A 14,857-nucleotide genomic window follows, 5' to 3' on the forward strand; every position below is an offset into this window, starting at 1 on the left:
CCAAATCCTGAATTTCCAAAGGTGCCATTTATCCAAATCACATGTGTATCCCCTTTGCACCCATGCTGAAAAAGAATTCTCCTTGATCAAAATTTTAACCTTGATTACCCCCCCAGTGCATCAGCCCTTTTATTACCAAGTCCAAATTAAAATCCAGAGAACTACTAGTATACACACTGCCTATTAAGGCATTTCTTTTAACTGTATTTTAACTGTTTGGGGTTAGGGTAGAAAGGTAGAAAGGTAGAAATCTTGTGAAAATGGAGATATGTAAGGTATATAAGATTAGGAGTTTTGAAAATAAGATTTGAAATTATTCTACCTTTTTAGTGACCTTTTTGGGTTGAAAGCCTTGAACTCTCTTCCATCAATATAAAGTACATTTTACATATACGCTCAATAGTTTATCTCCCAGGAGTCTATCTATGAATCCCAGGTTTCTCTCCTCCAGAAAAAGTCTCTCATTTCATTTTCTCACTTGATCCCTTGAAGATGATTAATGAGATAAACTACACAAAGTAGTTGAACTGTGTTTAGTGCAAAACTGGAAAACTTATTTCTGAGATACTTTGACTAAACAATTTGACTCAAACATCTCCAGCATGATGAACAAAATAAAAACAGTGATTGAAGCTGTGGTAGGATGTTTGCTTACAAGATACAGAGGACTAGGATGATGCTGGAGAGGAAGAAACAACAGCCTGGAAATTTGGGGAAATAAATCAGGGTTCTGCTGGAATGGTGATCATGTAAAAGACAGATGGAGGAGACTTAGGAATTCTTAAGAAGAATTCTGAGTGAGACCTGCAGAGGTCAAGGAATATGAGTGTCAGATTTGGGGAGGCAGGAGGAGAAGGGTCCTAGTGATGCCACCATGAAGAAAATTCAGTGTGGACAGGATCTAGGTGTGCCCTCTGGGGGGAGCCTGATAGGTCTGGGCAAGAGCAGGGTTTCTCAGGGGCTAGGGGACTTCGTTAGAGATCTGGGAGAATTGTAAAGTTGAATGCCAGAGCCCTGTGAGAACTTGGGTAGAATACCCATTTGAGGGGGCCTAAAAGGCACTCACATGACATGGGAAATAAAAACCCCATAAGCTTTGGAAACACATGGAAGTGCCCACATGGGAAAAGGGGAAGGTCTGAGATGGAACCATGCTCCTGGCTTCAAAAAAGAGATAAAAGGGAAACTTCCCAGAGCCACACTGGGAGCAAACCATGGAATGATGGGGGCCCCAGGGGACTGGGCTCATCTCTGCTCTTGGATACACAGATTATGACTCAGACCACAGGCCCGATTTCAGCTCCCACTTGCTCAAGTGGACAAAGCCCTTTTTCAGGCCACAATCTGCCCTACTGCACATAGAGGCCCTAAATGCAATGAGAAATGATAATCTTGTGCCTGTACACATGGAATTATTTGGAGAGAGCAAGATATTATGATGCAGCAGAAAGACTATAAGGATTGTATTTGTAGATAAAAGTTGTTTCAAGGGATGTAAACTAATAAAAGATAGATAATAAAGGATAGCAGACTTGATCTCTCCAACTTCTAAAAATATCTGCCAGTGAGAATAGTATTTTCCTAGTTCCTCTCTTATCCTATTCCTTTAGAAATGATTGCATGCTTGTGCAACCACAGGCAAGTGAATTATGCCCTCTGGGTATCAGTTTCTTCATTCTGAAGGTGTGGTGAGGATTTAAAATGTTGATACATGTAAAGCTTCGCATTGGGCATGGCCCTTGTATTTATTCCAGAAATGTTAGCTATTTTTATTACTTGTATCATTCAATGCTAATGAGAATGTTAAAACTGGATGTGGCTTCAAGGCCATCTGGGAGCATTTATGCAGAAAATGATTTTTAAGTCAGGCCTTGAAAATGGGCAGAGTTTCAATCAGTTCAGTTCAGTTCAGTCGCTCAGTCGTGTCTGACTCTTTGCGACCCCGTGAATCGCAGCACACCAGGCCTCCCCGTCCATCAACATCTCCTGGAGTTCACTCAAACTCACGTCCATCGAGTCGGTGATGCCATCCAGCCATCTCATCCTCTGTTGTCCCCTTCTCCTCCTGCCCCCAACCCCTCCCAACATCAGAGTCTTTTCCAATGAGTCAACTCTTCGCGTGAGATGGCCAAAGTATCGGAGTTTCAGCTTTAGGATTCCTAGGATTTTTAGGATTCCTGCCTGCAGTAGTAGATATAATGGTCATCTGAGTTAAATTCACCCATTCCAGTCCATTTTAGTTCACTGATTCCTAGAACGTCGACGTTCACTCTTGCCATCTCCTGTTTGACCACTTCCAATTTGCCTTGATTCGTGGACCTGACATTCCAGGTTCCTATGCAATATTGCTCTTTACAGCATCGGACCTTGCTTCTATCACCAGTCACATCCACAACTGGGTATTGTTTTTGCTTTGGCTCCATCCCTTCATTCTTTCTGGAGTTATTCACTGATCTGCAGTAGCATATTGGGCACCTACTGACCTGGGGAGTTCCTCTTTCAGTATCCTATCATTTTGCCTTTTCATACTGTTCATGGGGTTCTCAAGGCAAGAATACTGAAGTGGTTTGCCATTCCCTTCTCCAGTGGACCACATTCTGTCAGAGAGTTTCACAGAGTTTAAATAGGTAGATAAAATTAGGAAAAGACATTCCAGGCATTGGGAATAAAGGTGAAAAGGTATAGGCAGCATTCAAGTATGGTGAGCAGATCTACTGAGCAGAAACCAAATGGAACGTATGGCAGAGGACAGGAAAATAAGACTGAAAGCTAAACTGACAGCACACAAGTAAGGAGGACAGAACTTGTTCTTCTCTCTACGGTCAGCAATGAAAGCCAAGAAAGATTTAACTTGCAACCTACTTCAACCTGGCTCCAACTCTATGGAATCTCTTTTCTCAAGTCTTCTAAAGCAGTGCTTCTAAAACCTGAAAGAATAAACTAGTGACTTGAGGACTTTCCTTAAACTCAGCTTCTGATATGGTATGTCTGCAATAAGCTTAGCCTGAGGTCCTACATTTTTAACATGCTTCCAAGTACTACCAGTCTCCTCCTTCCTGCTCATCCATGGATCACACTTTGAATACTAATCCAATGGCCTCTTCTCCATCTCATCCTTAACCTCTCTGAAGTGTTAGCCTTGCTGATCTTCCTGAAGCTATCATCACTGGCTTATATTCCCTCACCTCAATTTTAGGCTATTACTTGAAGCTGAGAAGGCAAACTAGGAGCCTACTCTGTGTGTACTGTCTTGAGCATAGCTTTCATCACTGGGCTTCCCTGGTGGCTCAGATGGTAATGCATCTGCCCGCAGTGCAGGAGACCCGGGTTCAATCCCTGGGTCGGGAAGACCCCCCTGGAGAAGGAAATGGCAGTCCACTCCAGCACTCTTGCCTGGAAAATCCATGGATGGAGGAGCCTGACAGGCTACAGTCCATGGGGTCGCAAAGAGTCAGGCGGGACTGAGCAACTTCACTTTCACTTTCACTTTTCATCATGTAAAACAAAGTTGCCATTGGTAACAATATAATAGCTATAGCTACAAACTTAAGACAAGTCTTCAGATATGTATTATCCAAGCAACTGCCAGTGCATCATTTGGTTTTTTAAATGCAAATATTATAAACATCTCATTACAAAAGACACCAATTGCCCATCTCATGATGTGTTTCAACTTCTTTGGAAAATAATTTGCCCTGAGATTCTCACCCCTCCTAGTGGGGATTGGCTACAACTGATTGGTACAGAGGTGGGCCCCTACCCAATACTGGATTATTTTGAGTCTCACCCCAGCATTGTACACTGGAATTGAAAAAAAGCAAGTCAGTCTCCTGTTTCCCTGGTGGCTGAGTAGTAAAGAAACCGCCTGCAATGCAGAAGACCCAGGAGACCCAGATTCGATCCCTGGGTAGGGAAGATCGCCTGGAGGAGGGCATGGCGACCCACTCCTGTGTCCTTGCCTGGAGAATCCCATGGACAGAGGAGCCTGGCGGGCTACAGTCCGTGGGGTTGCAAAGAGTTGGACACAACTGAAGCAACTGAGCATGCACAAATGCACGTATGAATCACTAGTCACAAGTTAGGATGTTCACCAATTAACTATATTTCCCTCCTGGGCCAGCTGAGTTTTATTTAATAAGGGTTGTGGACTCTGAATCAAGCAAATCAAGGACAGCTGACAGTCTTGGACATTGTGGAATTTGACCAAAATGGTGAGTAAATTGGTGCAAATTCATTATCACTACCGGGAACAACTAAAAAGTAGAAAGTGGGGGCACTGACAACATAATGAATAGACACAGTATAATAACATATAAGAAATGAATGCCTTGATTGCCATATTAATGAAATGTCATCGTTAGAAAAGTGTGGATTGTAAGTGATACATCTGCTTGTGGTCCTCCTAGATGCAAGGAACTTGTGACAGGATGATAAATAGTCATAATTTGTAACAGTCCTTTATACAAAGTTCAAATTTTTTTGAAAATAAAATTTGCTAGTCAAAGGTAGATATTAGACATTCAGTCATCTTAATATGATTTACTAGCATTACCATAATTTATTAAGGGATATTTACATTTATAAAAATGTTTTGGGACTTCCCTGGTGGTCCAGTGGCTAAGACTTGGTGCTCCCAATGCAGGGGGCGCAAGTCCCATGCCTGGTCAGGGAATTAGGTTTCACTTGCTGCAAATAATGAAGTCCCTTGCTACAATTAAAGATTCACATGCAGCAGCTAAGGTCCAGAGCAGCTAAATAAATAAATAAGTACGTTTAAAAAAATGTCTTATGGTGATGAGTGAATTACAGTAATTATTTTATATATTCATAATAATATGTATCACAATTTGTAAGATTAAATTTTCAATCAATTCATAATTCATATTTTAAAATATCTTTAAAATACATTCACATAATGTAACTAGTGAGTAACTTTCTCTTAGCCACACTTAGTAATTACTTCCATGATTAGTTATAACAGATTTCTTCCTAAAGATTCTTCCCTACAGCATAACTCTCCATAAATTACTGTGAGCCTATTATATCAAAGGTGTTTATATGCATCAACATTTTCATTTAATTTTAATATGCTTATTAAGGCAGGAATAGCTGCAAGCAAGAAACAGGATGCAGTAAGAAAACCTGTGGAGTCCCGAGGCACATACTTTAACGAGGGAGGTAGAAATCTGTAAGATCTGAGTTAGCTGGGGGAAAAAGAGGCTATAGTGGATAGCACAACTCAGTCTAACGCAAACTGAATCATTTCAAATACAATAGCCAGCCAGGCTAAAAGACCTCCTCAAAGCGGCAGGCCTCGGGACTGCTGCCTACCTTGCTTTCCAGGCTAGGAACACAGAATGCGGGGAACTCGAGAGCGGCCGGCGCGGGCGCCGCGGCGACTTGACCTGGGACACCCGGGGCCCGCCGCCTGATCCCGGTTTTCTTTACTCCCGCGCTCCGCGGGCTCGGGCTACTCAGGCTCTGAACCCGGAGCGCGGAAGGCATAGGAAGAAGTTTACTATGGTGGGGAGACTTGTCGGAGAAAGGTTTTTCGGAACACGCGAAAGGAAAGGCGACTAGCCCCCGGCCAGGCGGGGCGGCCTTACCAGCAGAGCCACCGGCCAGGATCTGCCGAGAAGCCTCGTTCACGAAGCCGACAGAGGGCTTAGCCGACATCTTCGCAAGACAGTGGACCACGGCGTGGGCTGAGATGCCGGGGCGAGCTCGCCTGCCTCGATGCCGGCCTGCAGGGCCTCTCTAGAGCAAGAGAGCTGGGGCTGTGTTGCTTCTTGGGCCGAGTGGCTCCCTGGGGGGCGGCAATCCGACGACTGCTCGGAGGCGGCGGGCGGTTTGGACCACAGATTAGCAGCGTGATCTCCGGCGTGTTGAGACCTGCCTGTGGCTCTCCTTCAGGGGCTCCCTCTCCCCACTCCTGTCTCTCTGGGCTCCGAGGAGGACCCAGGGACCCCGGGGTTGGGTTGGTCGACCGCAGCGGGTCGGTTTGGTCTCCTAGATTGGCGCTCACGGGTTTCCCTATCGGGAGCCTTCTGCAGAGTTTGTCAAGCTGGACGCTCTGCCTCTGATAAGGCAAGTAAAAAAAGTGACTGTGGCCTAGAACTTCATCAGCAGGGCCCCGGCGACCCTTGCCCTCTGGAAAGCCAGAACACAGTGCAGTTCTAAAGAAGGAACAGGTGACTGAATTCCTTGGAGTTAGTTGTCCTGAAACTGTAGAACTGAAATTGACAGCAACTAAGTCAAAATAAATCCAGTTTACGGTTATCTTACAATTGAGTTAATGTAGTACTTTTCTAAGAAGCGGTTTTGGCTTAAGGGAATTTATCTCATACCTCATCAACTTGAGTTTTATTTACTGAAAGACCAAAGGGGTGGGGGGAAGGCCTTATTACAAATAAGTCGCTTCTATACCTAATATCCGTGAGCATCCGTGTAATGTGTGTGTAAGAAAAGCAGATTCATGTTCCAGTCCTGACCCACTGAATCACAATCTGTGGTATAGGGCTCAGAAAACTTTGTTTGAATAAGTTCTCCAATGATTATTATGTATGCTGAAGTTGGTGAACCACTGACCTAAATAATCAAGGAACATTAAGGAACTCCCAGTATATTCTCTCTATAAAGCGATTAATTATTCATACTAGCCTTTAAGGGTAGTTGCTGCTGCTGCTAATTGACTTCAGTCGTGTCCGACTCCTAGCGACCCCATGGACTGCAGCCCACCAGGCCCCTCCGTCCATGGGATTTTCCAGGCAAAAGTACTGGAGTGGGTTGCCATTGCCTTCTCCTTAGGATAGTTAGCAAAACAAAAATACTAGGATATATATACTATTTTTAAACCACAAGTTGATGCTATGTAGGAGAGACAAGATTCTCAAATTTTAGGAAAGTACCTGCCACACCCCTAACAGGCAGGAAATGATAGGCCTAAAAGGGAGGAGAAACTTTGGAACCCTTTTGTCATATTATTTCTTAAACACGGTATTCAGTACTAAATATATTCCGTTTGAACCATATAAAATTGCTATTTTTGAAGGCCATTGAATATCAGTATATGTAACAAGGTTTAATATATATGATTTCCAATTAAATGTACAAAATACAGTAATTGGTTTTATATTTTGTCTTTAATTCTTAGGTTGAGCTATTAAAAGCTGATAATAATGACAGTGAGCAATTGGAGAGACTTATTACTTCTGTGGTCAGATGTACAAAAACAAATTTTCTCATATTTAATTAAAATTACCTAGTTTGAATATGCTTACCAAGAAGTAGTTTTCAGAAATATTTGCTATTTAGATATAGTAAAAGCTTTTAAGCAATGTTTCAATTTCTTACTAATTAAATATGAGGCCTTAAGTATAACATAGAATCACTCATTCAGTAAATACTTAGAACCTATTATATACTAAGCACTAAAATCAGAATTTCAGAGCTCAGAGAAAATATTTCCCTCATTTTCCATTGAGGAAACTAAGTTTCCCAAGATCACACCAGAAGTTATTGGTATAGATGGATTCAATTCCAGGATTCCTTCTTCTAAGAGCCATGGGATTATAGATTTAAATGTTAATCACAGGCCAAATTACCTTTGGTCATACTGAAACCTAAAATAATTAAATGCTACCAAAATTAATTTTGTATATAAGTAGATAATTTTTTCAATTAAATAAATTTTTTGGATTATTACATACTATTAAACCCCAAGGCACACAGGGAAGCAAATCCTACATTCATTCATTGAGAGTTTTCTACGTGTCAGCATTATGCTCTGACAATATTACAGTTAAAATCCCCCCTAGAGTATATAATATAATGAAAGAGATCACATCATGTTGCAATGTAAGTAAATTTTTCCCTTCCCTAGATTATTTCAGGAAATACAGCAGTACTCCCAGGTCAAGATTTAAAGACAGCTTTTTGACATCATTCATCATTTCCATGAATATCTTTTTTTTTTCATAAATATCATAATCTATGAATATTTTACCTTGAGGAGGTAGATGCAAGTTTGAGGTCTCACTCAGACCTCAATCTTTCAGGATCCCAAGGATTCAGTCGTGAGACTCCCAGATTCTCTCTTTCCAAATATCCTTTTAGAAAATTGCTATCTCTTTTTAACCTCTCTGCATTAGAATAGATTTCTTTGAGTAAAAAAAGACCTGATATCACAGGTGGTCTAATCCTATACCTCTAGATGAGCTGAGAAGATAGGACCTGGGTATAAGAACATTCTGGAGTTTAGGAGTCAGCCAGTGGTAATCCACAGTCAACAAGTACCCACTATGCTCAGAGCTCTGATAATGGGGCGTAGCTCTTACCTGCAGCCAAAGTTGCCCATGGCCAGTAGTGGAACCCTGGGAGGTTAGCAGTAGGAAAAGCAAAGTTTACTTGACCTACCATTTCAGATTCCCTAGACACAATCCATCACATTACTCTTTCTATTATTATTTTAAATAATGGTGTAATGTCCTGATATTAGAGTAAAACTGCCAAAGTATCAAGCTTATATTTTTTAATTATTGATTTATTTACTTGATCTTGGTTGAGAACTACATAGCTAAATTATGGATTTATCAGTTTGCCAAGTGACTAGAAACTAAACTTTTAGGAACCTTAAAATACTTACTGAAGGGACTTCCTTGATGGTCCAGTGATTAAGACTTTCAATGAAGGGGGTAAGGGTTCCATCCCTGATCGGGGAGCCAGGATCCCATACACCTGGGGGCCAAAACATAAACAATATTGTGACAAATTCAATAAAGATTAAAAAATAGGTACTGAACTTAAGTATCTGACAATTTCTTCAATGTCTTTTTGGAATAAAGTTTTTGTATTGTGCCATAGGATCAGCTACTGTTCAAGGCCAAAATAATAGTGACTTAAATGAGATAGAAATTTATTTCGCTCTCAGGTAATGACACAATTGTAAGCCAAAATAAAGCTCAGGCCTGCAGAGAGTAAAAAAGTAAAATGGATAAAGAAAACCCTCCAAATTACATAAATCTCATTGGTTAGAACTTGGCCACAAGGGCTATGCCTAAGTATGAGGGAGGTTGGGAAAGGTAGTATTTATTTTGCTGGGTGACAATGTGTCTAGAAAAAAAAAAAAAAAAAATATATATATATATATATATATATATATATATATATATATTTATACACCATTATGGGAAAAAGGGAAAAACATTAAACAACTGGCAGTGTCAACCACAGTTTGGGAAAAAGTTTAGGAACCAAGAGCTATACTTTAAAATTATAGTATTTCTCAGTTTGAAAGATTCTGTTTTCCTCAAGTCTAAAGTTTACCTTCATCAGTTTCTGACTAGAAAATGCAATATAATCCCATGGTATTCAATGTACTGTGACTGGAGCCACATTTACAAATACTATTCCTTAAAGATACATAGACATTGTCAGCTAGAGACTCTTCTTTAGATGTTAAAACACACTGTATATACACACAGACATACAAATGCAGAATTTGGCATGCATAGAGCCCATTCATGGAATGGGGTGGGAAGTTGGGAAGAATGTTCTGTGGATACCACATTAAGAAATCTTGACCAGTAGAAGAGATTTCAACTCTCCAATGATTCAAAAGACCTATATTATTCTCAGGTATTCTTTCGCAGAAATATTAAAGAAACGCTGTGTGCAAATGAAAGGTGCTTTAAAATCTGCGGGTCTGAGTATCACTGCTCTAAGTCCTCAGTGATTTATAGTTTACAGATACCAAAGCAACATTTTATTTAAGACCGATCCTAGGTTCTGATGCATTAGATTATTCTATCGCCTAACAGAGCAGTTCTAAGTTCCAAGGGACTTTAACTGGGCTGTATGAGCAAAATAATTACTTGGGAAGCTTTTTTCAATATATTATTGTAATATGATAAGAACAACACTTAGAGGCCATTTATTTACAGAGTTCTGTTACTTAAGAGGTAACTGTGAATGTATAGTTAAAACCTATGAGCCATCAACATGCAGAAATCCTTTTACTTGAACCTGGAAGCTTCCCAGGCCTTCACTTAGAACTAATTTTAGACCCAATTCTAGAAAGGTTGATAGGATGGACATCTAATATTTTGGTTCACAACAAATTAGAAAAAATAAGTAAGAGAATAGACCAGAGGGAAATCAGGGAGATTCTAGAAAAGCGAAGAGCAATCTGCAACCTTCAGGCCATAGTCAGACTGCCTAGCAAATTGTAATAATTACAATATTCATGTAATACTTACTTATGCAAGGCACTAGGCTAAGATTTTTACAAACCACTATCTCATTCACACTATCCCTGTGCTTGGGCTTCTCATTGCAGTGACTTATCTTGTGGTGGAACACAAGCTCTAGGCACGTGGGCTTGGTTGTTCTGCAGCATGTGGGGTCTTATGGGACTAAGGATGAAATCTGAGTCCCCTGCATTGGCAGGCAGGTTCTTAAGCATTTGGCCATGAGGGAAGTCCTGAAATATTCTCATCTTACAAATGAGGAGGATCACCAAGTGTCAGATATGACTGAACACAGCACACACACACAGGGCTGTTTATAATGAATATAAATTTAAAAATAATTCCTAGAAAAGCTGTTGCTTACTCTCAGATACATTTTGGGCTTCCCTGGTAACTCAGATGGTAAAGAATCTGCCTGCAATGCAAGAGAACTGGGTTCGATCCCTGGGTCTGGAAGATACTCTGGAGAAGGAAATGGCAACCCACTTGAGTATTCTTGCCTGGGAAATCCCATGGACAGAGGAGCCTGGCAGGGTTGCAAGGAGTCAGACACACGACTGAGCGACTAACACTTTCACTTTCACAAATGAGGAAATTCTGGCACAGAAGTTAAGTGACTTTTGCCTGAATTCATTCTGAATACTTTAGATATTATTGGAACCTAAGTATACATATATATGCCTCTATATTCCTCCCCAAACTTGTTATTTTCCATTTGAAAAAAAATTATAGCCATCCTAGGCCAGAGGATGTGAAGTGGTATCACATAGTGGCTTTGATTTGCTTTTCTTCAATGATGGATGAAGTTGGCCATCTTTTCATGTGATTATTGGCCATGTGTAAGTCTTTTAAAAAAAAAGTCTATTAAAGCCCATTGTTCATTTTTTTGGTTGGACTGTTTGTATTTTGTTATTAAATTGTAAGAGTTGTTTGTGCATCCTGAATATTAAGCTCTATTTGATATATGATTTGCAAATGTTTCTTCCATTTTTTACTTTCTTGATAGTATCCTTTGATGCACAAGTTTTTAATCTTGATGAAGTCCAAGAGTTGAAGATAATCATTATATGGTCTGGAATGCTTGTTGAAAATCAATTGGCCATAGATACTTGGGTTTCTTTCTGGATTCTCTATTCTTTCTGCTGGTCAGTATGTCTCTTCTTATGCCCCAACCTCACTATTTAATTAATATAGCTTTGAAAGCTTTGAAATCAGAACACGTAAGTTCTCCAACTTTCTTTTTCTTTTCCAAAATTGCCTTGACTATTTGAGGCCCCTTGCAATTCTATATGAACTTGAGGATCAGCTTACTGATTTATGCAAGAAAGGCCACTGGAATTTTGATAGGGATTGCTTTGAATCTGCAGATGACTTTGGACAGAAGTGCCATTTTAACAATATTAAATCTTATGATCTATGAATATGGGATGCCTTTCCATTTAACTATGTCTTTAGTTTCTTTCAACATTGCATTGAAGTCTGTAGTATGCACACCTTTCACTTCCTTGGTTAAATTTATTACTAGGTATTTTATTATTTTGGATGCTGTAGGAAGAGGATTTTTCAGAATTTCCTATTTGGATAATTCACTGCTGGTATATGGAAACACTACTGATTTTTGTATTTTGATCCTGTAACCTGCAACTCTGCTGAATTCATATATTAATTTTTGGTGGATTTTTTGTGATTTTTTTCGTACACAGAATCATGTCATTTGCAAATAGAAATAGTTTTATTTCTCTTCCAATTTGGAGAACTTTTATTTCTTTCTTACATAATTGTTCTCTCTAGGAATTCCAGTACAATGCTGAATAGCAGTGATGAAACTAGGTGTCCTTGTCTTGTTCCTGACATGAATATGTTACCTGTGAAATTTTCATAAGTGCTTTTTATCAGGTTAAGGAAGTGTTCCTTCTATTCCTATTTTGCTGAGTGTTTTAACATGAAATGAGGTGGAATTTTGTCAGGTGCTTTTTCTACATCTATTAAGATAATCATGTAGGTATTTTTCCTTTGTCATATTAATATGAAATGTACTATATGGATTGATTCTATCATGTCTTAACACCTTTTTGTTCCTGGGATAAATTCTGTTTGTTCATGGTGCTTACTCCTTTTAATATGCTTTTGAATTTAGTTTGCTAGTATATTTGCATCATAAAGGATATTGGTCTGTACTTTTCTTGTGATATCTTTTTCTGGCTTTAGTATCAAGGAAATGTTGGTCTCATAGAATGTATTAGGAAGTATTTTCTCCTATTTTTGGAAAAAGTTTGAGTAGAATCACTGTTGATTCTTTAAATATTTGGTAGAATTCACCTGTGAAGCCATCTGGTCTTGAACTTGTTTTAATGGATTGATTTTAATTACTGATTCACTTTGCTTACTTATTATAGGTCTGTTGATATTTTCTATTCTAGAGTAAGTTTTGGTAATGTGTATATTTTGATGAATGTGTTCACTTCATCTAAATTATTTAATTTGTTGGCATACAATTGTATGCCAATTATATTCTCTTAAAATTCTTTCAGTTTCTGTAAGGCCAGTAATAATGTCCCCACTTTCATTTCTGATTTTATCACATCGGTTTTTTCTTAGTCAGTGTAACTAGTTTTGATGTTTTCACTTTCATTTCTGATTTTAATAACATCTTCTATCTTTTTCTTAGTCAATGTAGGTAAAGTTCTGAAATTTTTAAAACATTTTCCAAGAACCAAACTTTTGGTTTAGCCAATTCTATTATTTTCCCTATTCCCTATTTCATACACCTCTGCTATAATATTTCTTTCCTTCTGCTGGTTTTGTTTTCTCTCCTTTTTCTAATTTCCTAAGGTGTAAGGTTAAGCTATTGATTTGAGATGTTTTCTTTTTTAATATGGTCATCTACAGCTGTGAATGTCCTGAGCACTGCTTTTGTTGCATCCCATAACCATGGCATGTTGTGTTTTCATTTTGATGTTTCTCAAGTTATTGTTATGGGCTGAATTGTCTCCTCCAGAAAAGATGAATTGAAGCCCTAACTCCAAGTACCTCAGAATATGACCTCATTTGGAAACGGGGTATTTATAGAATAATCAAATTAAAATAAGCTCATTAGGATGACCCTAGTACAATGTGTATTCTTATAAAAAGGGGAAATTTAGACACAGGAAGACATGCATAGAAGGAAGACTGTGTGAAGAGACACAGACAATGCCACTTAATTACAGTTGTCTATAGTATGCTTTGAGTTCAGGAAGTGTGAGGCTTCTACCTTGTCCTTCTTTCTCAAGATTGCTTCAGAGGTTTTTGTGGTTTCATATGAATTTTAGGTTTTTCCTACTTCTGTAAAAAATGCCATAGGACTTTAATAAGGATTGAACTGAATCTGTATATCACTTTGGGTAGTATGGACATTTAAACAGTACTGTCTTCCAGTTCACAAACATGAATGTCTTTCCATTTATTTGCATCTTCTTAATTTCTTTAGAAATGTCTTACAGTTTTCAGTATACAAGTTTTTCACCTCTTCAGCTAAGTTTATTGCTAATTATTTTATCCTTTTTCATGCCATACTAAGTGCAATCATTTTCTTAATTTCCTTTTCACGTTGGTCATTGTTCAGTTCAGTTCAGTTGCTCAGTCATGTCCGACTCTTTGCAACCCCATGAATTGCAGCACACCAGGCCTCCCTGTCCATCACCAACTCCGGGAGTTCACTCAAACTCATGTCCATCGAGTTGGTGATGCCATCCAGCCATCTCATCCTCTGTTGTCCCCTTCTCCTCCTGCCCCCAATCCCTCCCAGCATCAGTCTTTTCCAATGAATTAACTCTTCACATGAGGTGGCCAAGTACTGGAGTTTCAGCTTTAGGATCATTCCTTCCAAAGAACACCCAGGGCTCATCTCCTTTAGAATGGTAGTGTACAGAAATATAACTGATTTCTGTGCATTGATTTTTATATCCTGAAACTTTGCTGAAATTTTTTATTACCTGTAGTAATTTCATTGTGGAACTTTTAGGATTTTCATCTAAAATAATATCATCTACAGAAAGAGTTAATTTTACCTCTTTATTTCCAATTTGAATGCCTATATTGATTTTTTCTGCCTAATTGAACTGACTAGGAATCCCATGTTATGTTGAATAGTAATGGTGACAGTGGGCATCCTTGCTGTGTTCCTGATCTTAAGGGAAAAGCTTTTAGGTATTCACCATTGAATATGATGTTTGCTGTAGGTTTTTATACATGGTTTTTATTATATTGAGATGTGTGCATGCAAGTTCAGTCACATATGACTCCTTGTGACCCCATGGACTATAGTTCTACAGGCTTCTCTGTTCATGACATTTTCAAGGCAATAATAGTGGAGTGGTTGCCATTTCCTTCTCCAGGGGATCTCCTGACTGGGATTGAACCTCTGTCTCCTGAGCCTCCTGCATTGGCAGGCTGATTCTTTACCCCTGAGTCATCTGGGAAGCCCATTATGTTGAAATAACTTTCTTCTATTCTTAGTTTGTTGTCTTTTTTTAAATAATGAAAGAGTGTCAAGTTTTGTCAAATGCTTTCTCTGATTTCAGTTGAGATACTCATGTGATTTTTGTCTTTCGTTAATGTTGATTGATTTC

At 39.1% G+C, this 14,857-nt stretch overlaps 1 protein-coding gene across 1 annotated transcript in view; it reads right to left on the minus strand.

Annotated features, from left to right (window-relative positions):
• The window catches only part of SLC25A21 (solute carrier family 25 member 21), a 524,275-nt gene extending 517,592 nt beyond the window's left edge, over nucleotides 1–6,683 (minus strand). Inside the window, exon 1 of the mRNA XM_027521916.1 lies at nucleotides 5,607–6,683. Within this exon, the coding sequence (XP_027377717.1) occupies nucleotides 5,607–5,676 (70 nt within the window). The 5' untranslated portion in view covers nucleotides 5,677–6,683. The remainder of the gene's footprint in view (nucleotides 1–5,606) is intronic.
• Between the last annotated feature and the right edge of the window lie 8,174 nt (nucleotides 6,684–14,857).

This window comes from Bos indicus x Bos taurus, chromosome 21, assembly GCF_003369695.1.
Source record: "Bos indicus x Bos taurus breed Angus x Brahman F1 hybrid chromosome 21, Bos_hybrid_MaternalHap_v2.0, whole genome shotgun sequence".
NCBI lineage: Eukaryota > Metazoa > Chordata > Mammalia > Artiodactyla > Bovidae > Bos > Bos indicus x Bos taurus.